Source organism: Argiope bruennichi, chromosome 4 (assembly GCF_947563725.1).
Source record: "Argiope bruennichi chromosome 4, qqArgBrue1.1, whole genome shotgun sequence".
Taxonomy (NCBI): Eukaryota; Metazoa; Arthropoda; class Arachnida; order Araneae; family Araneidae; genus Argiope; species Argiope bruennichi.
This window is the reverse complement of record NC_079154.1, coordinates 38,061,629-38,076,574: the sequence shown is the minus strand read 5'-3', so window position 1 is coordinate 38,076,574 and position 14,946 is coordinate 38,061,629. Positions and strand designations below refer to the sequence as shown.

The window sequence follows — 14,946 nt, the reverse complement described above, 5'->3', positions numbered from 1 at the left end:
TGTAAATTTGAAACAGGATTCTCTCAGTTAATTAAGGAAAAAAAAAAAAAAACAACTTATTTTTATTCTTTCTTTGAAAGTTTTCTTTTATTTACATCTCAAATTTTTTTCTTATATTTCATACAGTTTCCCCCATCTGTTTTCTATAAACGATAATTCTTAACTAATACATGAATCTAATACTTTTTCTTTTCGATTCACGTGTGTACTTTCTGAATCCTTCCTCAAACACACGTCCTTTAATAGTTATCTGTGATTACCCTTTAAATTTCTCAGCAGCAACTAGTTTGCGTGCAAGATTACGTGAATGAATTACATCCTAAAGAAAAGAGAACGCAACGAAAAGCGAGAGAGGGAAAGAGAAAGAACGAGCGAGCGTGAGAGAGAGACGAGGGAAGAAAGTAGCCATCCTTCCTCCCCCTTGGTGCAGCAGTCAGCCAGTCCGCAGCACCCATCGATAATGTATCGCGGCAGCCCCGCACTCAAGTCACTACGTCACAGCTCTACCGGCCACCGGTGTGTAGCTGACACCTAAAACCATTCGGTTTTTTGGCCGTAACACCTCAACTGTTGAAATCCACTAGCGCACTGGTGCAGTCTTTATAAATTCTAGCACCATCGCATTTAGATCTGCAAGAGCAAAATAGCCAACTAATATTTACAATTGCATTTCTTTCGCTGGGTAAAAAAAAAGAACAGTTTTGCGCCATCTCCGGCAGAAATAAGAAAAAGATCGAATAGTAGAAGGAATACGGGTCATAACTTAGGCGGAAAAGCGTGCGAAATCACTTAATGGATTGAGAAGTGCGATCGGCGATCTATTGGAAACACTTATAGTTATGTTCGCTTTTCCCCGCTCTCGCCCAGAGCGTCATAAAAAAGTCTGAGGAATTTGTAGGAGATATATATTTAGGAAAAGGAACTCGTCGATTTATTTTTTAGTGTGTGATTGATTATGGGGAATGAAGCGAGCCAAGAAGGTGAAGAAGCGGGGGCCGGACAGCAGCCCCAGCAGCAGCGGCCTACCCCACAGCTGGTGTCGCAGCAATCCATGCCCCTGCCCGGGCCGAAAGCCCCTGAGCCGCCGATTGCGAGTATGGGCCGTCGTGGCAGTGCGGGCCCGCAACTGATGGGCCGACGACCCTCCAACACGGGTGCGGGGGAGAAGAGAGGGTCTATTGTCGAAATGCCGGAGGACCTGGACTTGACCAACCTCACCGAGGAGGAAAGAAGGGTCATCAGGAGCGTAATGGCCCGGGCGCAGTCCCTGGAAGAAGAAGCACCTCCAGAGTAAGAATAGAAATAGATTGATTAGTTAAAATTTATTTTTAGTTAGCAAAGAGTTACTTTTTTACTTGCAGGGAAGAAAAATAGGCCATTGGTTCTTAAACGATTGATTACGATTTCAAATATATAGTTAGTAGATTAGAATAGATTTTTTTTTCAAAATAAATAAAAGCTAAAAGTTACATAAAATTAGTAACATTAATTAGTGATTATATTCTTTCATTTAAATGAAAATGTTCAGAATTATAGATTTTAAAATTCATTAAAGTGAATAGTTATTGTGAATATATTGTGTATAATTAAACTTGTATTCTTATTATTATCAAAGCAGATAAATTGGTATGAATTTTATTTCTTGGTAAATGCAGCTATTTCTTTTTTTTTCTTTTACATCACGTTTAAATATATCTTATTTAAAGCAATGGTATCTTCCATCACAAACTTTAGTTTTGAATGGAATTTGTTTCCACTCAAGAATAAATTTTTAAATAATACTCAAGGGTTGTTATATTAAAATTTATTATATAATCAATTAAAATTTATTTTATAAAAAATGTATGAATTAAAATTTATTATATAATCAAACTTCTGCAATTAAAATGTTTTGATTTTTTGCATTGGTGGGACTTAAATAATATATTGTTTGAAAACATTTAACAGGACGATAAATGTTTTAAATCCTAAATTTTAATTATTTTTTTCTTGAACAATGAGTTATTAAAAATGTGGTTGATTGTTTTCAATAGGAAAATCCTCAGGTTTATAGTTCATTGACGGGTTGATTGTTTGATTGAATGTTCCGAAGTACGCTGTTGTATATGGAGAGAAAAATAAGCTCGATTTCATTGAGTATGAAATATGCGTTTGCTATTTACTAGAATGTAAATTAATTTGGAATGCTCATTTATTTCAGGATTTCAACTTAAAACATTTTTGAATGGATTCAATAAAGTAGATTAATAATAATAAAGACAGTTTTCATATCCGTTTCATATTCATTAAGTATATTAATTTTGTTTAAAATGCCACTTTATTTAAAATTAATATGAAATATTTCAAAAATTTTGCTTTCTAAATTTTATTACGAAAATTAGAATTCAAATTCAAATTTTATTATATTCTATACAACTTTATTATTTAATAGCGTATCATATTTTTAAAACACTAGTTTTATCAACAGAAATTGATAGCAATATTTTAAATATTTATAGTTATTAAAACATATATTTTATTTAAATCAAATTAAGAGATTTGAATTTCCTCTGCAAAATGGTAAAGAGATATATTTTGTAAAGTAATAGATAATATCAGGAAAAAGCAATGTTTAAAATATTTCATATTTCAAATACTACTTATATAAAATGTTCGAAATATTCCGTATTTCAAATATTTTATATGAAAAGTTTCAAACATTTTTTTTAAAAATTTAGTTTTATGCATGAAGAGAATTTTCCAGAAATGTGATGCTGCATTTTCAAGCATTATAAATTCAACATTTTGATGTAAAAAATGAAGATTATGAAAACAATGATTTATTATAGTGTATATTTACAACAAATATAATCTAATAATCACTGAAGGTATATTTTTTTATGGAAGAGTTATTTTATTATTGTATACTATACTCAATATGTTAAGAATAAATAATTAAAACTTTGAATCATATATATTAAAATGAAAAAATTAAAATAAAAAAGTTTTCAAATTTTGCAATACTTTTCAGAATAAAATCACAATATATTCACTGAAATAATTTTTTTCTTTATATTTAATTCATTTTACTTCATCACTGAGATTCAATATATTAGCATATTTAAAACCACGCACAGATATAGTCATGCTAAAAATTATGATTAATTTGCATTTTGTTTCTGTAAACTATACTTTGGGGTTATTTCCATTATATGTTTTGTACTTTGTTTTAGATGTTTTGTTAAACCTTTTTAAATAATCAGCAAATCTTTTACAAATTAAAATAAATTTTATATTGAGATATTTATGCATTTATTGATTAGTTTATACACAAGATTGGAGCTTTTCTATTCATAAAATACTTCATTTTCATTTTACTGAAAGCTTCTTTAATTTAGTAGACTTAATTTAGTCTGTTACTGTTACATTATTTTATTATTTATAATATAAATAATGTAATTTTCTTAGATAAAATATAAACTATTGTGCGTATATTTATTTCTTAAGATAATGTAACTATGCAGTATTGCATTTCCGCTTGAATATTGACACATTAATATCTGAGAATGATATTTATATTTCAGGCGTTACAACTGGTGTTTAGCCGAAAATATTTATCAGTTAGAAGTTTGAAAATAATTTAGATATTTAGATAAATTCATTAGTTTAAATGCTCAAAAACTGTGCTTGTAATATTTTTTCATGTATTAAACATCATTTTTTGTGCATGAATCAGATTTTAAGTTTATAGTTTTCTCCTTTTAAATTTAAGATTGTTGTAAGAAAAATTCTTTTGTTTACGATTTAAGAACGTCAAGTATATAGTTTAAATTAGAATTAAATATATTACAAATAGTGAAATTCAATATATATTGCTTAGTTTGAAATAGTTGTGTAATTCAATGTCACTTACATTGCAAAATTAAAGTAATTTGAATTATTGAGTTGGAGATGAGACTTAAAATAGGAAGAAAATATTCAAGTAATAACGAAATTAAAAGAATAAAAAATATCTATATGTTGTAAAAAAATTATCTAAAAAAATACTTTGACAAACATAATAAACTTGCTGTATGATTTGAGCATTTATTATGTGTTATTGTTTGATATTGATGCTTATATAGTTTTGTTTAGAAATGTGAAATTTAAATCTCTAAATTCTTGAGTATAAAGTTAAAATAAATTTAAGAATCTCACAGAAATGGTTAAAAATAAATAATGGAGAAACTTTTGAATTCTAATTTATATTGAGAGTAAAATGATGATGTCGATAAATAATTGTATAAAAATTAAATACAATTTTTGAAAATTTTTATCAATCATGAACGCAATGATAATCGGATTGTTATGAATTATATGTATTACTATTACGTATATTGAAAATTACATTTTTTTTGCACCAAAAAGATTTTAAATTCTCTAACTTTCGATCTATAACTTTTAATCTTACCCAAAAGACCCAAAGAGCTTATATTGCTTCAATTCATGTAATTAAAATAATTAAGCTTCAATATTATAGGGAAATAAATTCTTAAATGTAATGGCGTGTATAATTGTTATTATCTTTTAAGCGATGCTTTATATGCATAATAAATATGCCATAAATAATAAATTTTACTAAAGGAGAATTTGTAAAAGATTAAACTATATATTAATGTAGTATAATTTTGATGCGGGACTCTTCTTTGTTTTAAATAAGAGTACTGGTGCATTTAGTTACTTTTTTCAACTGAAATACGTTTAATTAAAGGAGCTTCAAGTTTAATGTCTTCATAAAAATGCGCCAAAATATATTTTAAGAAAATAGAAATGTCATTACAGACGAATCATGAAATATGACACATTTTGAATTTCCAATCTAAATACGAAAATAGAGTTACTACTGTAAGTTATTTTGCATTTCTTATCAATTCTAATAAAAAAAATTTGAAGGTATTGAAGAGGAAATGTTAGTACTATAAACATTACACAGTAATTAGTAAACATTTCAAAAACATGAATAATTTAAATTTAAATTATTAAAAGTACGATGTTTCATGAAAACATTCAAAATCTCGGATCGTAATTTATTAATGTTTATTATTTGAACTTTATTGATTCAAGATGTTATATTTACTTTCTCTGCTATTATTTTATAATAATTTAATTTTATTCTAAAAGAAAAAGTTATTCTATATAAAAATTCCGTTCTGAAAAGAGTTTTTTTCCCCAAAATTCAGCTTGAAAATTTATCAATATAAATGAGATCACAATAATAATTTTTCACAATGCATATAAAGAAATAAATAATACTTCAAAAATGTTTATAATGAGGAAACATGAAGGAAAGTTTCGCTAAATTTAATGATAATTTCACAATAGAAACATACAATACAGAGAAATTAGGTTTAATTATTTATTCTTCAGCTTTCGTGACACAGTTATTTTAGTAAGCATGAATTTTTGATTTAAATATTCAAACCGAGTAATAATGTAATAAAGTTTTTATCATGAAAGGCAAGAATACACAAAATACGAAATAATAAATTACCATTTTCAATTTTGAAAAAAAAAAAAAAAAAAAAAAAAAAAGAAGTTATTGCATTGAATTTTTTTGTAAGTAATTATTTTACTCATGCAACATAATTGAAAGTTTTTTCTCGTTTTATAAATATTTATTTTAGATGATATTTTGTTAAATTTTAGTTTCATTTCTTAGAAATTTTTTGTATTAAAATACTTTTTTAAACATAATAATTTTGAAAATTATTAAAAATTTCATGAATTGGCGTTAATTTAAAAATTATTGAAGTTCATCATATATTTTCTTTTTGTATAGATGTGTTTATTCAGGAAACATTTTTTTTTATTATAAATTCTTTTTATTACTATCTTTTGTTTCATTATGAATGATAAAAAATGAAACGTTTCCAAAAAATTATGTTTCAAATATATATATATTAATAAAATAATTAATTTAATGAGTGGAAATAAATTAGAAATAATACATTTTCTTTCAAAAGGTTCGCAACAATAAAAAATTACTTTTAAATTTATATTAATATAATAAAACTACAAAAAATGATGACACATTTAAAGAAATAATTCATAAAAAAAATTCACAAAAATAATCGCAAAAAAGGAATAATGTATTTCAATGATCTCATATGCTATATTTTAAGAAATTTAAATTAATACTTTTGAAGAATATATTTTCTTAGTATGCAATATATTATTTATGATATTACACATGCATGGTTTATATTTTCAATAAAAAATAAATTTTTTATTCTTAATGATCGCTTTATTATTAAAGATTGTCGACATATAAATCAAAATAATTTATTATAATGATTGCATATATATTAAATATCCTCAAAATAGTAATCAAAATAATTTTATATGTGGCTACAGCGTGTTCATTTTATTAATAGATAAAACTTGCACGCAACTTTATGTTTGTCTATAATTTTCTAATATACCGGAAATGATGTTTATAGGAAAGAAAAATAATTTTCACTCAAGCTTTTTACTGAGGACAAATTAAGTTATTGGGAATTTAGCTGTTGCGCTTTAAAAGCCATTAAGAACTTTAGTCAGCTCTTCAGTTAATGTTTTGTTTTTTCTGCAGCTATTTCAATTTTTTTCTAGTAAATGTGACGGCTTTTAAGAGTTTATTTTTAACAAAGAATGAAAATAGATTAATAATGCTTTTTAAGTTTTTTTTTTTTTGCACCTTTGAACTATATAAATAGATGTAAATACTTATCACTATTTTGAGCACCGATATATTTTCTTCGCAAAAGTTGTTTATAATGATATGCAATGAAAAATTTTAATTTCCTTAATTATTGATTTCGATTCAAGAATATCTCTAGCTATAAAAATTGTTTTTCAAGTTAGAGATTATGGAAACAGATTAAATTCTAAGAAAATATTTAAAATTGATTTTAATGATTAAAAAAAATACAAACTAAAATGTATCTTTTTCCAATTTCCTTCACAAAATAAATAAAATAGTTTAGAATTTCAGAATATTTTATTTTATATTACATATGTTCCTGCTCAATTTGGAATAATAATATTCATATATATATATATATTCATAAAGGCACCAGCCCCTGCATAATACATTCAAGATGTTATCCGATATTCTGAATGACGTACAATATTGTGATGATATGAAAAAACATTGTTAAGTACTTTGTATTAGTAAAGATGCATTTTCTCAAGAATTTCACATTGCAATTTTTGCAATTTTAATTTTATCAAAATATTTATCATTATCTAAAACCTGAAATTACTGAATATTATTTAATACATAGTGTAATATAATATTATTAATTGCTTGCTTTAATTACAATATCACAGAGAGATTTTGAATTTTTTTTAGATATTTGATTGTTATACTAAGCTAGCTGTAATCGCTCAATGAAATTTTTATTTTTTATTAAATACCAACTTAATCTTTCCTGCAACTGAAAATTTTAAGCAGTTAAAAAAAAAAAGATTTTATGATTAATTTTAAGGATCTAAAATTAAAAAAAAAAAAAATGTTTTTTTTTCTGCAAAAGCCAGTTAAAACTTAAATTTGGTAAATCTATAAAATCTGAGTAAATTTTTAATTTAGTTAAAATAAATTTTAATTTTCTCTTATTAATAATTAAATAATAATTAATAAAAAAAATTCGAATTTTTCTGATAAATAATCATCCTCGGCTTCAGATTAATTGACCGCATGTATGGAATCAGAAAATAATCAATGCTATCAAATCTCTGATACTTTATTGTAAAGTTTACTAAAATGTCTGATCCCGGCTATGTCAAATTGAATCAATTTTAAACCGCTAGAAAACTTTCATTTCCAGATGCAATAATGAATTTTCAAAAATAGAATATAAAAATGTTCAGAAATATTTTATAGAAATATTTATTTTTATTTAAAATTTTCATAAATACTTTAGAGATTATTTTTAATTGCCTAAATACTCCGAGTTCAAGCACTTTTAACCATAATACAAAAAGTCATATATTAAAATTAAATTTGGCTGAAATCCATTAACCAATAACCCTTCCCATTTCCATCAGAAGCTAAATCGCTAATAGCATAAAGACAGAAAGCAATCGTGACTTGGCATCCTTTGGCTATATCAAAGGATATCTCAATTGGATTTCAACCACATTTAGATTTAAGATTGCAATCTTGCACTATGCTTCATTTTGACTCATAAATTTACATACATTTCTGTTATATATTTCCCAATTATTTCAGATGCAGAGTTTCTATATGGTTAAAAACTATAATAGAGTTAAACTATGTTATGCATTGAATACACACATAATGTATATATGTATTCTAAAATATTTCTTTAACTGAGTTTTCATCTTATTTTAAATAGTATTATTCTAAAAGCTTATAGAAAATGAAAAAAAAACCCTGAGTTTTTAAAGAAATTAATTAAAAATTAATAATAAGAAATTAATAAGTGTAGGATTCTTATCAATGGAAATATTATATTTGACTTCAAATAAATTATGTTTACAAAATATAAGAAAATATCCTAAAAAAAAAAAAAATCGAAATTTTTTTGCTTGTTTGCATTTTAGTTGTAAATATTTGATTTTTCACTTACATTTCAATTTTAACGTAGAATATTTTGTGTTCTTATTTAAGAATAATTAGTGAATTTTTTTCATATGATTAAGATATTAAGACCTAAATTACTCACAAAAACAGATAATTTTATTTTTATGATTTTGATGAAGGAAAGTCGTATTCCTGCTAATGAAAAAAAGTTGGATGATTTCGGATTAATTAAATTTATTAAATACAAGAAATAGCTTTTAATAAAGTTTTAAAATTATTTGTAGTTTTTTTTGAACATGTGGATTCTCCTTAACAATTGTTTACTTAAAGCTTTCAATTCCAAATTTTTTTACGAATGATATAAAATAAAACTTATCAGACTCTCTTTCCTTCAAAAATGAATGCCGATTTTTAAATCAAATTATCCAAAATTTACAGGAATATTTCAAACTTTCTCTACGGCGATTTTTTACTGAATCTCAATTTGGTATTAGCAACAGAATTTTGCCTTCGGTAAAAAAGACGAATGTAATTTTATACTATTTCTTTATTTTAGTTAGATACTTGAGAAATTGTTTCCTTTCGTTCCCTAAAGAAGTAATTAATGAGAACAAAAGAACAAAGAATAAAATAATATAATTTCATAATTATTTTTACATAAAAAAGTAATAATTTATTTTTTCGATTCATAGCTTATTCAGATTAATATTGTTTTGATGTACAAATAATTATTTGAAAATATTAATTTTAAACAACATTGTATGAACTAACACTTAAAGAAAGAAGATTCTTCGCAGAAAAAGCTATTTTTAGTCAGTGCAGAAAGACATAAGTTAATCCGCATTTGATTTTTTAAAAGTACAATTGTGAATGGTTCAGAACAAAATAAGGTATTTACTTTTTTATTTAAAATAAAGGAGCATATTTCATACGATCTATTTTCAAATAATGAGTTAAGATTTGAAAAATTACTGACATTTAATACTCTCTCTGTATTTTTTTTATGTAGAAGAGGATGCGTTAGGAGGCAGAGAATTGTTTTTAAGGTCCAATTCCATTAATAATTGTTTTTATAATAGTTCTGTGGTACATTTTAAATCCACCATGATTTAGTTTTTTCGCCTATTGTTCACACTGCAGAATTGTTAAAATTTAAATTCCTAATTAAGTGAAAATAACAATGGAACTTGAAAACAAGCCAAAAAGTTCTTAGACTTGTGTGTTTAGTTCAAATTTATTTGCATTACAATATGGGTTCAAATTACATTAAGTATTCAAATGGATTGTCATCTATATTTGAGCTTAGTAAATTAGTAGGTAAAGAGATTAAACAATCCTTAGAGTTATCTGGTGGGGAAGTCAGAAAAGTGTAGTCGGATCAAGAGTTGTCCATATTAGTTGGTACAAAATAACCAGATTTAATATTAGATAACCATAATACATCTTTACAGCGGAGTGTTGATCTAATGTAATTAATTAATTAATTGACTGATAACATCAGAATTAATATATATATATATATATATATATATATATATATATATATATATATATATATATATATATATATATATATATATATATATATATATATATATATATATATATATATATATATATAGAGAGAGAGAGAGAGAGAGAGAGAGAAGCAAAACAAGCAATGACATCGTTAATAGCTTTAACCCGTCAATTGATTAGAAACGTTTGAGCTGTTAAAATATATTTAGGAGAATCATCACAACATTAAATCAACAACTTCAATCAATCGACTAGAAACATTGTAATTGCTATATGTATAAAGGAATAGTCATATCTTTGATGAATTCAATCAATCAACTGATCAAAAACGTTTGAGCTGTTATAAATATATAAAGAAACCAATCGTGTTGTTGATTGCTTGTTATAAAGGATTATTACTTTACATTTGAAGAAGAGATGTCAGAAATAGAATCTGGAAAGCAGTTTCAAAGGGGAAATTATGGTTTGTGGTTTTGACTTTCAATCTAAATTAAGTTGTTCTGTGCAATATACATGTTCTTTTAAAGGATAAAAAAAATTGCTAAATATTTATGCGTATATTTAATCCAAATACTATGCATAAATATACTGAATTTTCATATTTTGGTGACTTGGTGTTTCGTTCTTTAGTTGGACTTTTATATTAATTAGAATCTTCATATTAAAATAATTAGAATTAATATTAATTTAATTAGAATCAATATGAATTTAATTAGAATCAATATGAATTTAATTAGAATTAATATTAATTTAATTAGAATTAATAGTAGCTTGATTTTAATCAAGTTCTTATGGATTGAGAAAGATCCAATCAAATTTTCGGGTTGCAATTGCTTAGATGACACGCATATATAAGCAGATGGAGACAGATTTTGTATTTGATGCTGGTTTAGATTATAGATTATGTAATTCATATTTTGTATTTGATGCTGGTTTAGATTACTGATTATGTAATTCATATTTTGTATTTGATGCTGGTTTAGATTATTGCTTATGTAATTCATATTTTTTATGTTGATCCTCCTAAAATTGGATAAGTTAGTATCAGAAATTCAGAATTTTTTAATAAACTTTTCGTTATATGCAAAATGATAAATCTACAATGTTTTATTAAGAAAAAGGAAATAATAGTTCTTATATTTAAAAACAATTATTAAAAGTAAGTATCAAATGTGCATTAGAGATTAGCTCATTAGAGTCGTACAGCAGCTGAAATCCTTTCAAATTTTTTTTACTTTTGATTTCAATGTTATTTTTTTACTTTTAAATGCTGAGATTACGACAATCCATGAAAACAGAAAAAAATCAACATGAAAGAAGAAAATAAACAAACAAACAAAAAAAAAATAGTGCAAATACGATGAGGCTGCATATCAAATAGCTCTGTAAAATATCAAATTTCGGTCATTGCGCAGAATTGAGTGAGACAGAATTTGAAGTAAATTTTTATATCTCTAATTTGTCAACTTATGCTCAACTTTTCTCTTATTCTAACCTAAGCTTCGCTTTCTCTGTTTTAAATCATTTCCTTATATTTTTCACGTTGGCTATGACTATTTGCTATTGTTTTGGCAATGTGTTAATGTAGTTCGATCAGGAATAAATCTGTTTAAATAGATATTAGTTTTCTTTTGTAGAAGAAAAGCCACTTATGATAGAGATACATTTTAGTTTTCTACATATCACTTTTAAATATATATTAGCTTTTTTGCATAAAAAAGTAAGTCTATTATCTTGTAAACTATAATTTAAATAATTAAAAATATAAATTTTGGCCAATTTAGAATTAAAGTTGATTATTTTAATGTTTTTGTACTGATGAGCTGAATCTTCATAAATTTCAACTTTTTATGTTCAAAAAATATCTTGAGGGGAGGGGAGAGGTATAACAATGAAAAGTTAATTCTTACAATACTTTTCAGAAGATGAATTATCAATTAATTTCAGTAACATAAGCTTCTGATTGATGGAATGCAGTTTTACATTTTGATTATATTTAAACTCAACAAATGTTATAGTTTGATACAAATTAAGAGTGGTGAAATCCTTGTGACTCCGTTCTGGCGAAACTTGCGAGTTTCGGGTACTAGATTGATGACGCAGTTTCATTTTATTTAATTTTTCAAATATATTTAGCTTCTCTAAATTGATTTCTTTCGCGTAAAGCTAAAATTCTTTCTAAAAACGCTTCACCAATATAATAAAAAATAGGAATTGCTTTTAAAAATCAAAAATATTGCCGTCAAAATCATATAGTTTGAATTAAACTAGAAATGTAATTTATTATAATTATTATATATATAAATTTAAATTTAAATGTGATTACAATATGCCTTAAATTTTTACTATAATGAAGAAAATTGAAATTATTCAAAATGCAAAGGTATTCAAATTATATTCAAGCTTTACAATTACTTTTACAACTAGCTTTACAAAAATTTAGTCTTCCTGCAAATTTTCACAATATCTTCTGGATGCAACATTACAATAGCTTTTTTTTCATTCAACTTGATCTACAAACTTATATCTATCCCTGGTGTAAGTAGAAACTTCGTTAAACTCCATTAAAGGACATTTTCTTTCACAAACGATCAGTTAAAGAGTTACTTTTCTCTCCACCCCCACACCCCCCAGTCATAGGATGTGATTCGATACGGCGAATAGTATGCCCCATCTCATTGGCTTTTTTGTATTTCGTTAGACTAAATTTTTTTGTATTTTAGTTTGACTGTTTGATAAGCGGTCGAACACAATCATTATCTGAGTCTCTGAGCACCATTAACGAGTCTTGTTTTTTTCTACTTTCGCGACCGTTAGTGCATTGATTGGCCGGTAGGGAAGGGCGTTTGTGGTCGTTCTAAGCACAAAGTGTTCGCTGTCATTTGAGTTTGGATCCGTTATTATGACCAGACTGGATTCCAGGAGTATAGTAAAAACGTAACAAAAGGATATTAGATTTCAGCTAGTGACCGTGTGGTGCTAGTTATTAATAGTTATCGATACAGGAATAATCCCTTTTTTACGAGCATTCAGTGTTCCTTGAACTGAAGATTAACGTTGCTTTATGTGGGGAATTGTTGGAAAGTTTTTACTGAAATGTGCATAGTTATTTATTTTTATACGGTTTTGTAGAAAAAAAGCAACAACTGGGAATTACTTCAAAAAGTAAATGAATTTTAGCTATATCCCTAGTTACCAAATGGTTCATTTTGGCAAAAAGAATAATGACTATTTTAGTCTAAATTAGTAAATGTACTTGTACATAAAATATGACAATATAGTATAGTTTCTATTTAATAAAAAATCATCGTTTCATTTTTTTAAAAATTTCATTATTAAAAATCTCAGTTGAATAGAAATTTTAAAATCGAGATGATGCATAAAAAAACAAACAGAATTTTTGATTTACCTATGACTTTTATGAATTTTAACAATTATCCTGAAATGTTAAAAAAAACCCCTGTAATCTTGCTTTATAAAGGTTTATTATAAAGAATATTCAGTAAAAATTCTCAAACTTTTGTGAATATTAAAGCATCTAATTTATTAAATTTTCAAAAATTATCCTAAAATGTGAGAAAGACTGTTGTCTTACTTTATACAAGTTTATTATAAAGAATAATTTTCAGTAAAAATCTTTAACTTTTGTGAATACAGAAGCATCTAATTTATAATATTTTCATGAAACATTAGTCTTCTCATTATTTCAAATGCTGATGGAATTTCTCTTTTGTAGAGGATTCTTAATAACCTCATTGTGTATTCCTTATTTTCTCATTATCACTGCATTTTCTTTAATTCCTCATTATCATTGAGTCTTCTTTATTTCCTCAATATGGCTATGTTTTCTTTATTTTCTCATTATCATTGCATTTTCTTTAATTCCTCATTATCATTGAGTCTTCTTTATTTCCTCAATATGGCTATGTTTTCTTTATTTTCTCATTATCACTGCATTTTCTTTAATTCCTCATTATCATTGAGTCTTCTTTATTTCCTCAATATGGCTATGTTTTCTTTATTTTCTCATTATCATTGCATTTTCTTTATTCTCTCCTTATCATTGTGTTTTATTAATCCTTTTTCGTAACATTTTGCAATATGCATATTCCGTAGGATACTCAGAAGCTATCCTACGGAATCCTATACATGTGTTCTCCATCAATGGAGAACACATCTATGCTTTCTTCAAAAATAGATCAATTTTATACTTTGAGTTGATTTTATGCCATCTGCAATGGAACAAGGCTACCAAGACTCGGCTATCAATTTGGTGGATCTTTTTTTTTTAAATGTCCACAAATGAAAAATTGCATAAAGTGCTCCTCTACCTCCAAACTCTGTAAAAGAAAGTCGGTGAAACTTCGCTTAATAAGTATTAACTTTCGTAATATAGAGAGCAAATAACGAGTAAATGCTAGTTTAAAAAAATCAAGACTCTATGGAAAGTTTATTAAATAGAAGTTTTCGTAACATTGTATCTCATTGAATGAAGACTCTGCTGTTGAACATAGTTTAAATAACACTATAACGATCCATTGTTTCATCAAAAACATTTAATGGTGGGATATTTTCCCCACTGTCCAAAGTTAAGAAAGAAGGATTCTGTTTAGTATCGGCGCAGTTTACAAGACGAATAAAAAATGAATTGGCAATACCAAAAAATTTAGAAGAGAGACGACCTGACAGTGGCATTTATAATAACGCTATGAGGTCATGGGATTGGTGTTCATTAGGAACATCATGTACACAATGGATTATTGTACACAATGGCACATGTACACAATGGCACAACATATATAGGATTATTAAAACACTATTGCCTTAATATCTAACAATTAGACAGAATCATGAATATAAAATTACGTCTAAGCAATTTAAAG

At 25.8% G+C, this 14,946-nt stretch overlaps 1 protein-coding gene across 1 annotated transcript in view; it reads left to right on the top strand.

The window, feature by feature from the left end:
• Positions 1–955: 955 nt before the first annotated feature.
• LOC129966221 (titin-like) overlaps positions 956–14,946 on the top strand; it is a 203,573-nt gene continuing 189,582 nt past the window's right edge. Inside the window, exon 1 of the mRNA XM_056080635.1 lies at positions 956–1,290. Within this exon, the coding sequence (XP_055936610.1) occupies positions 956–1,290 (335 nt within the window). The remainder of the gene's footprint in view (positions 1,291–14,946) is intronic.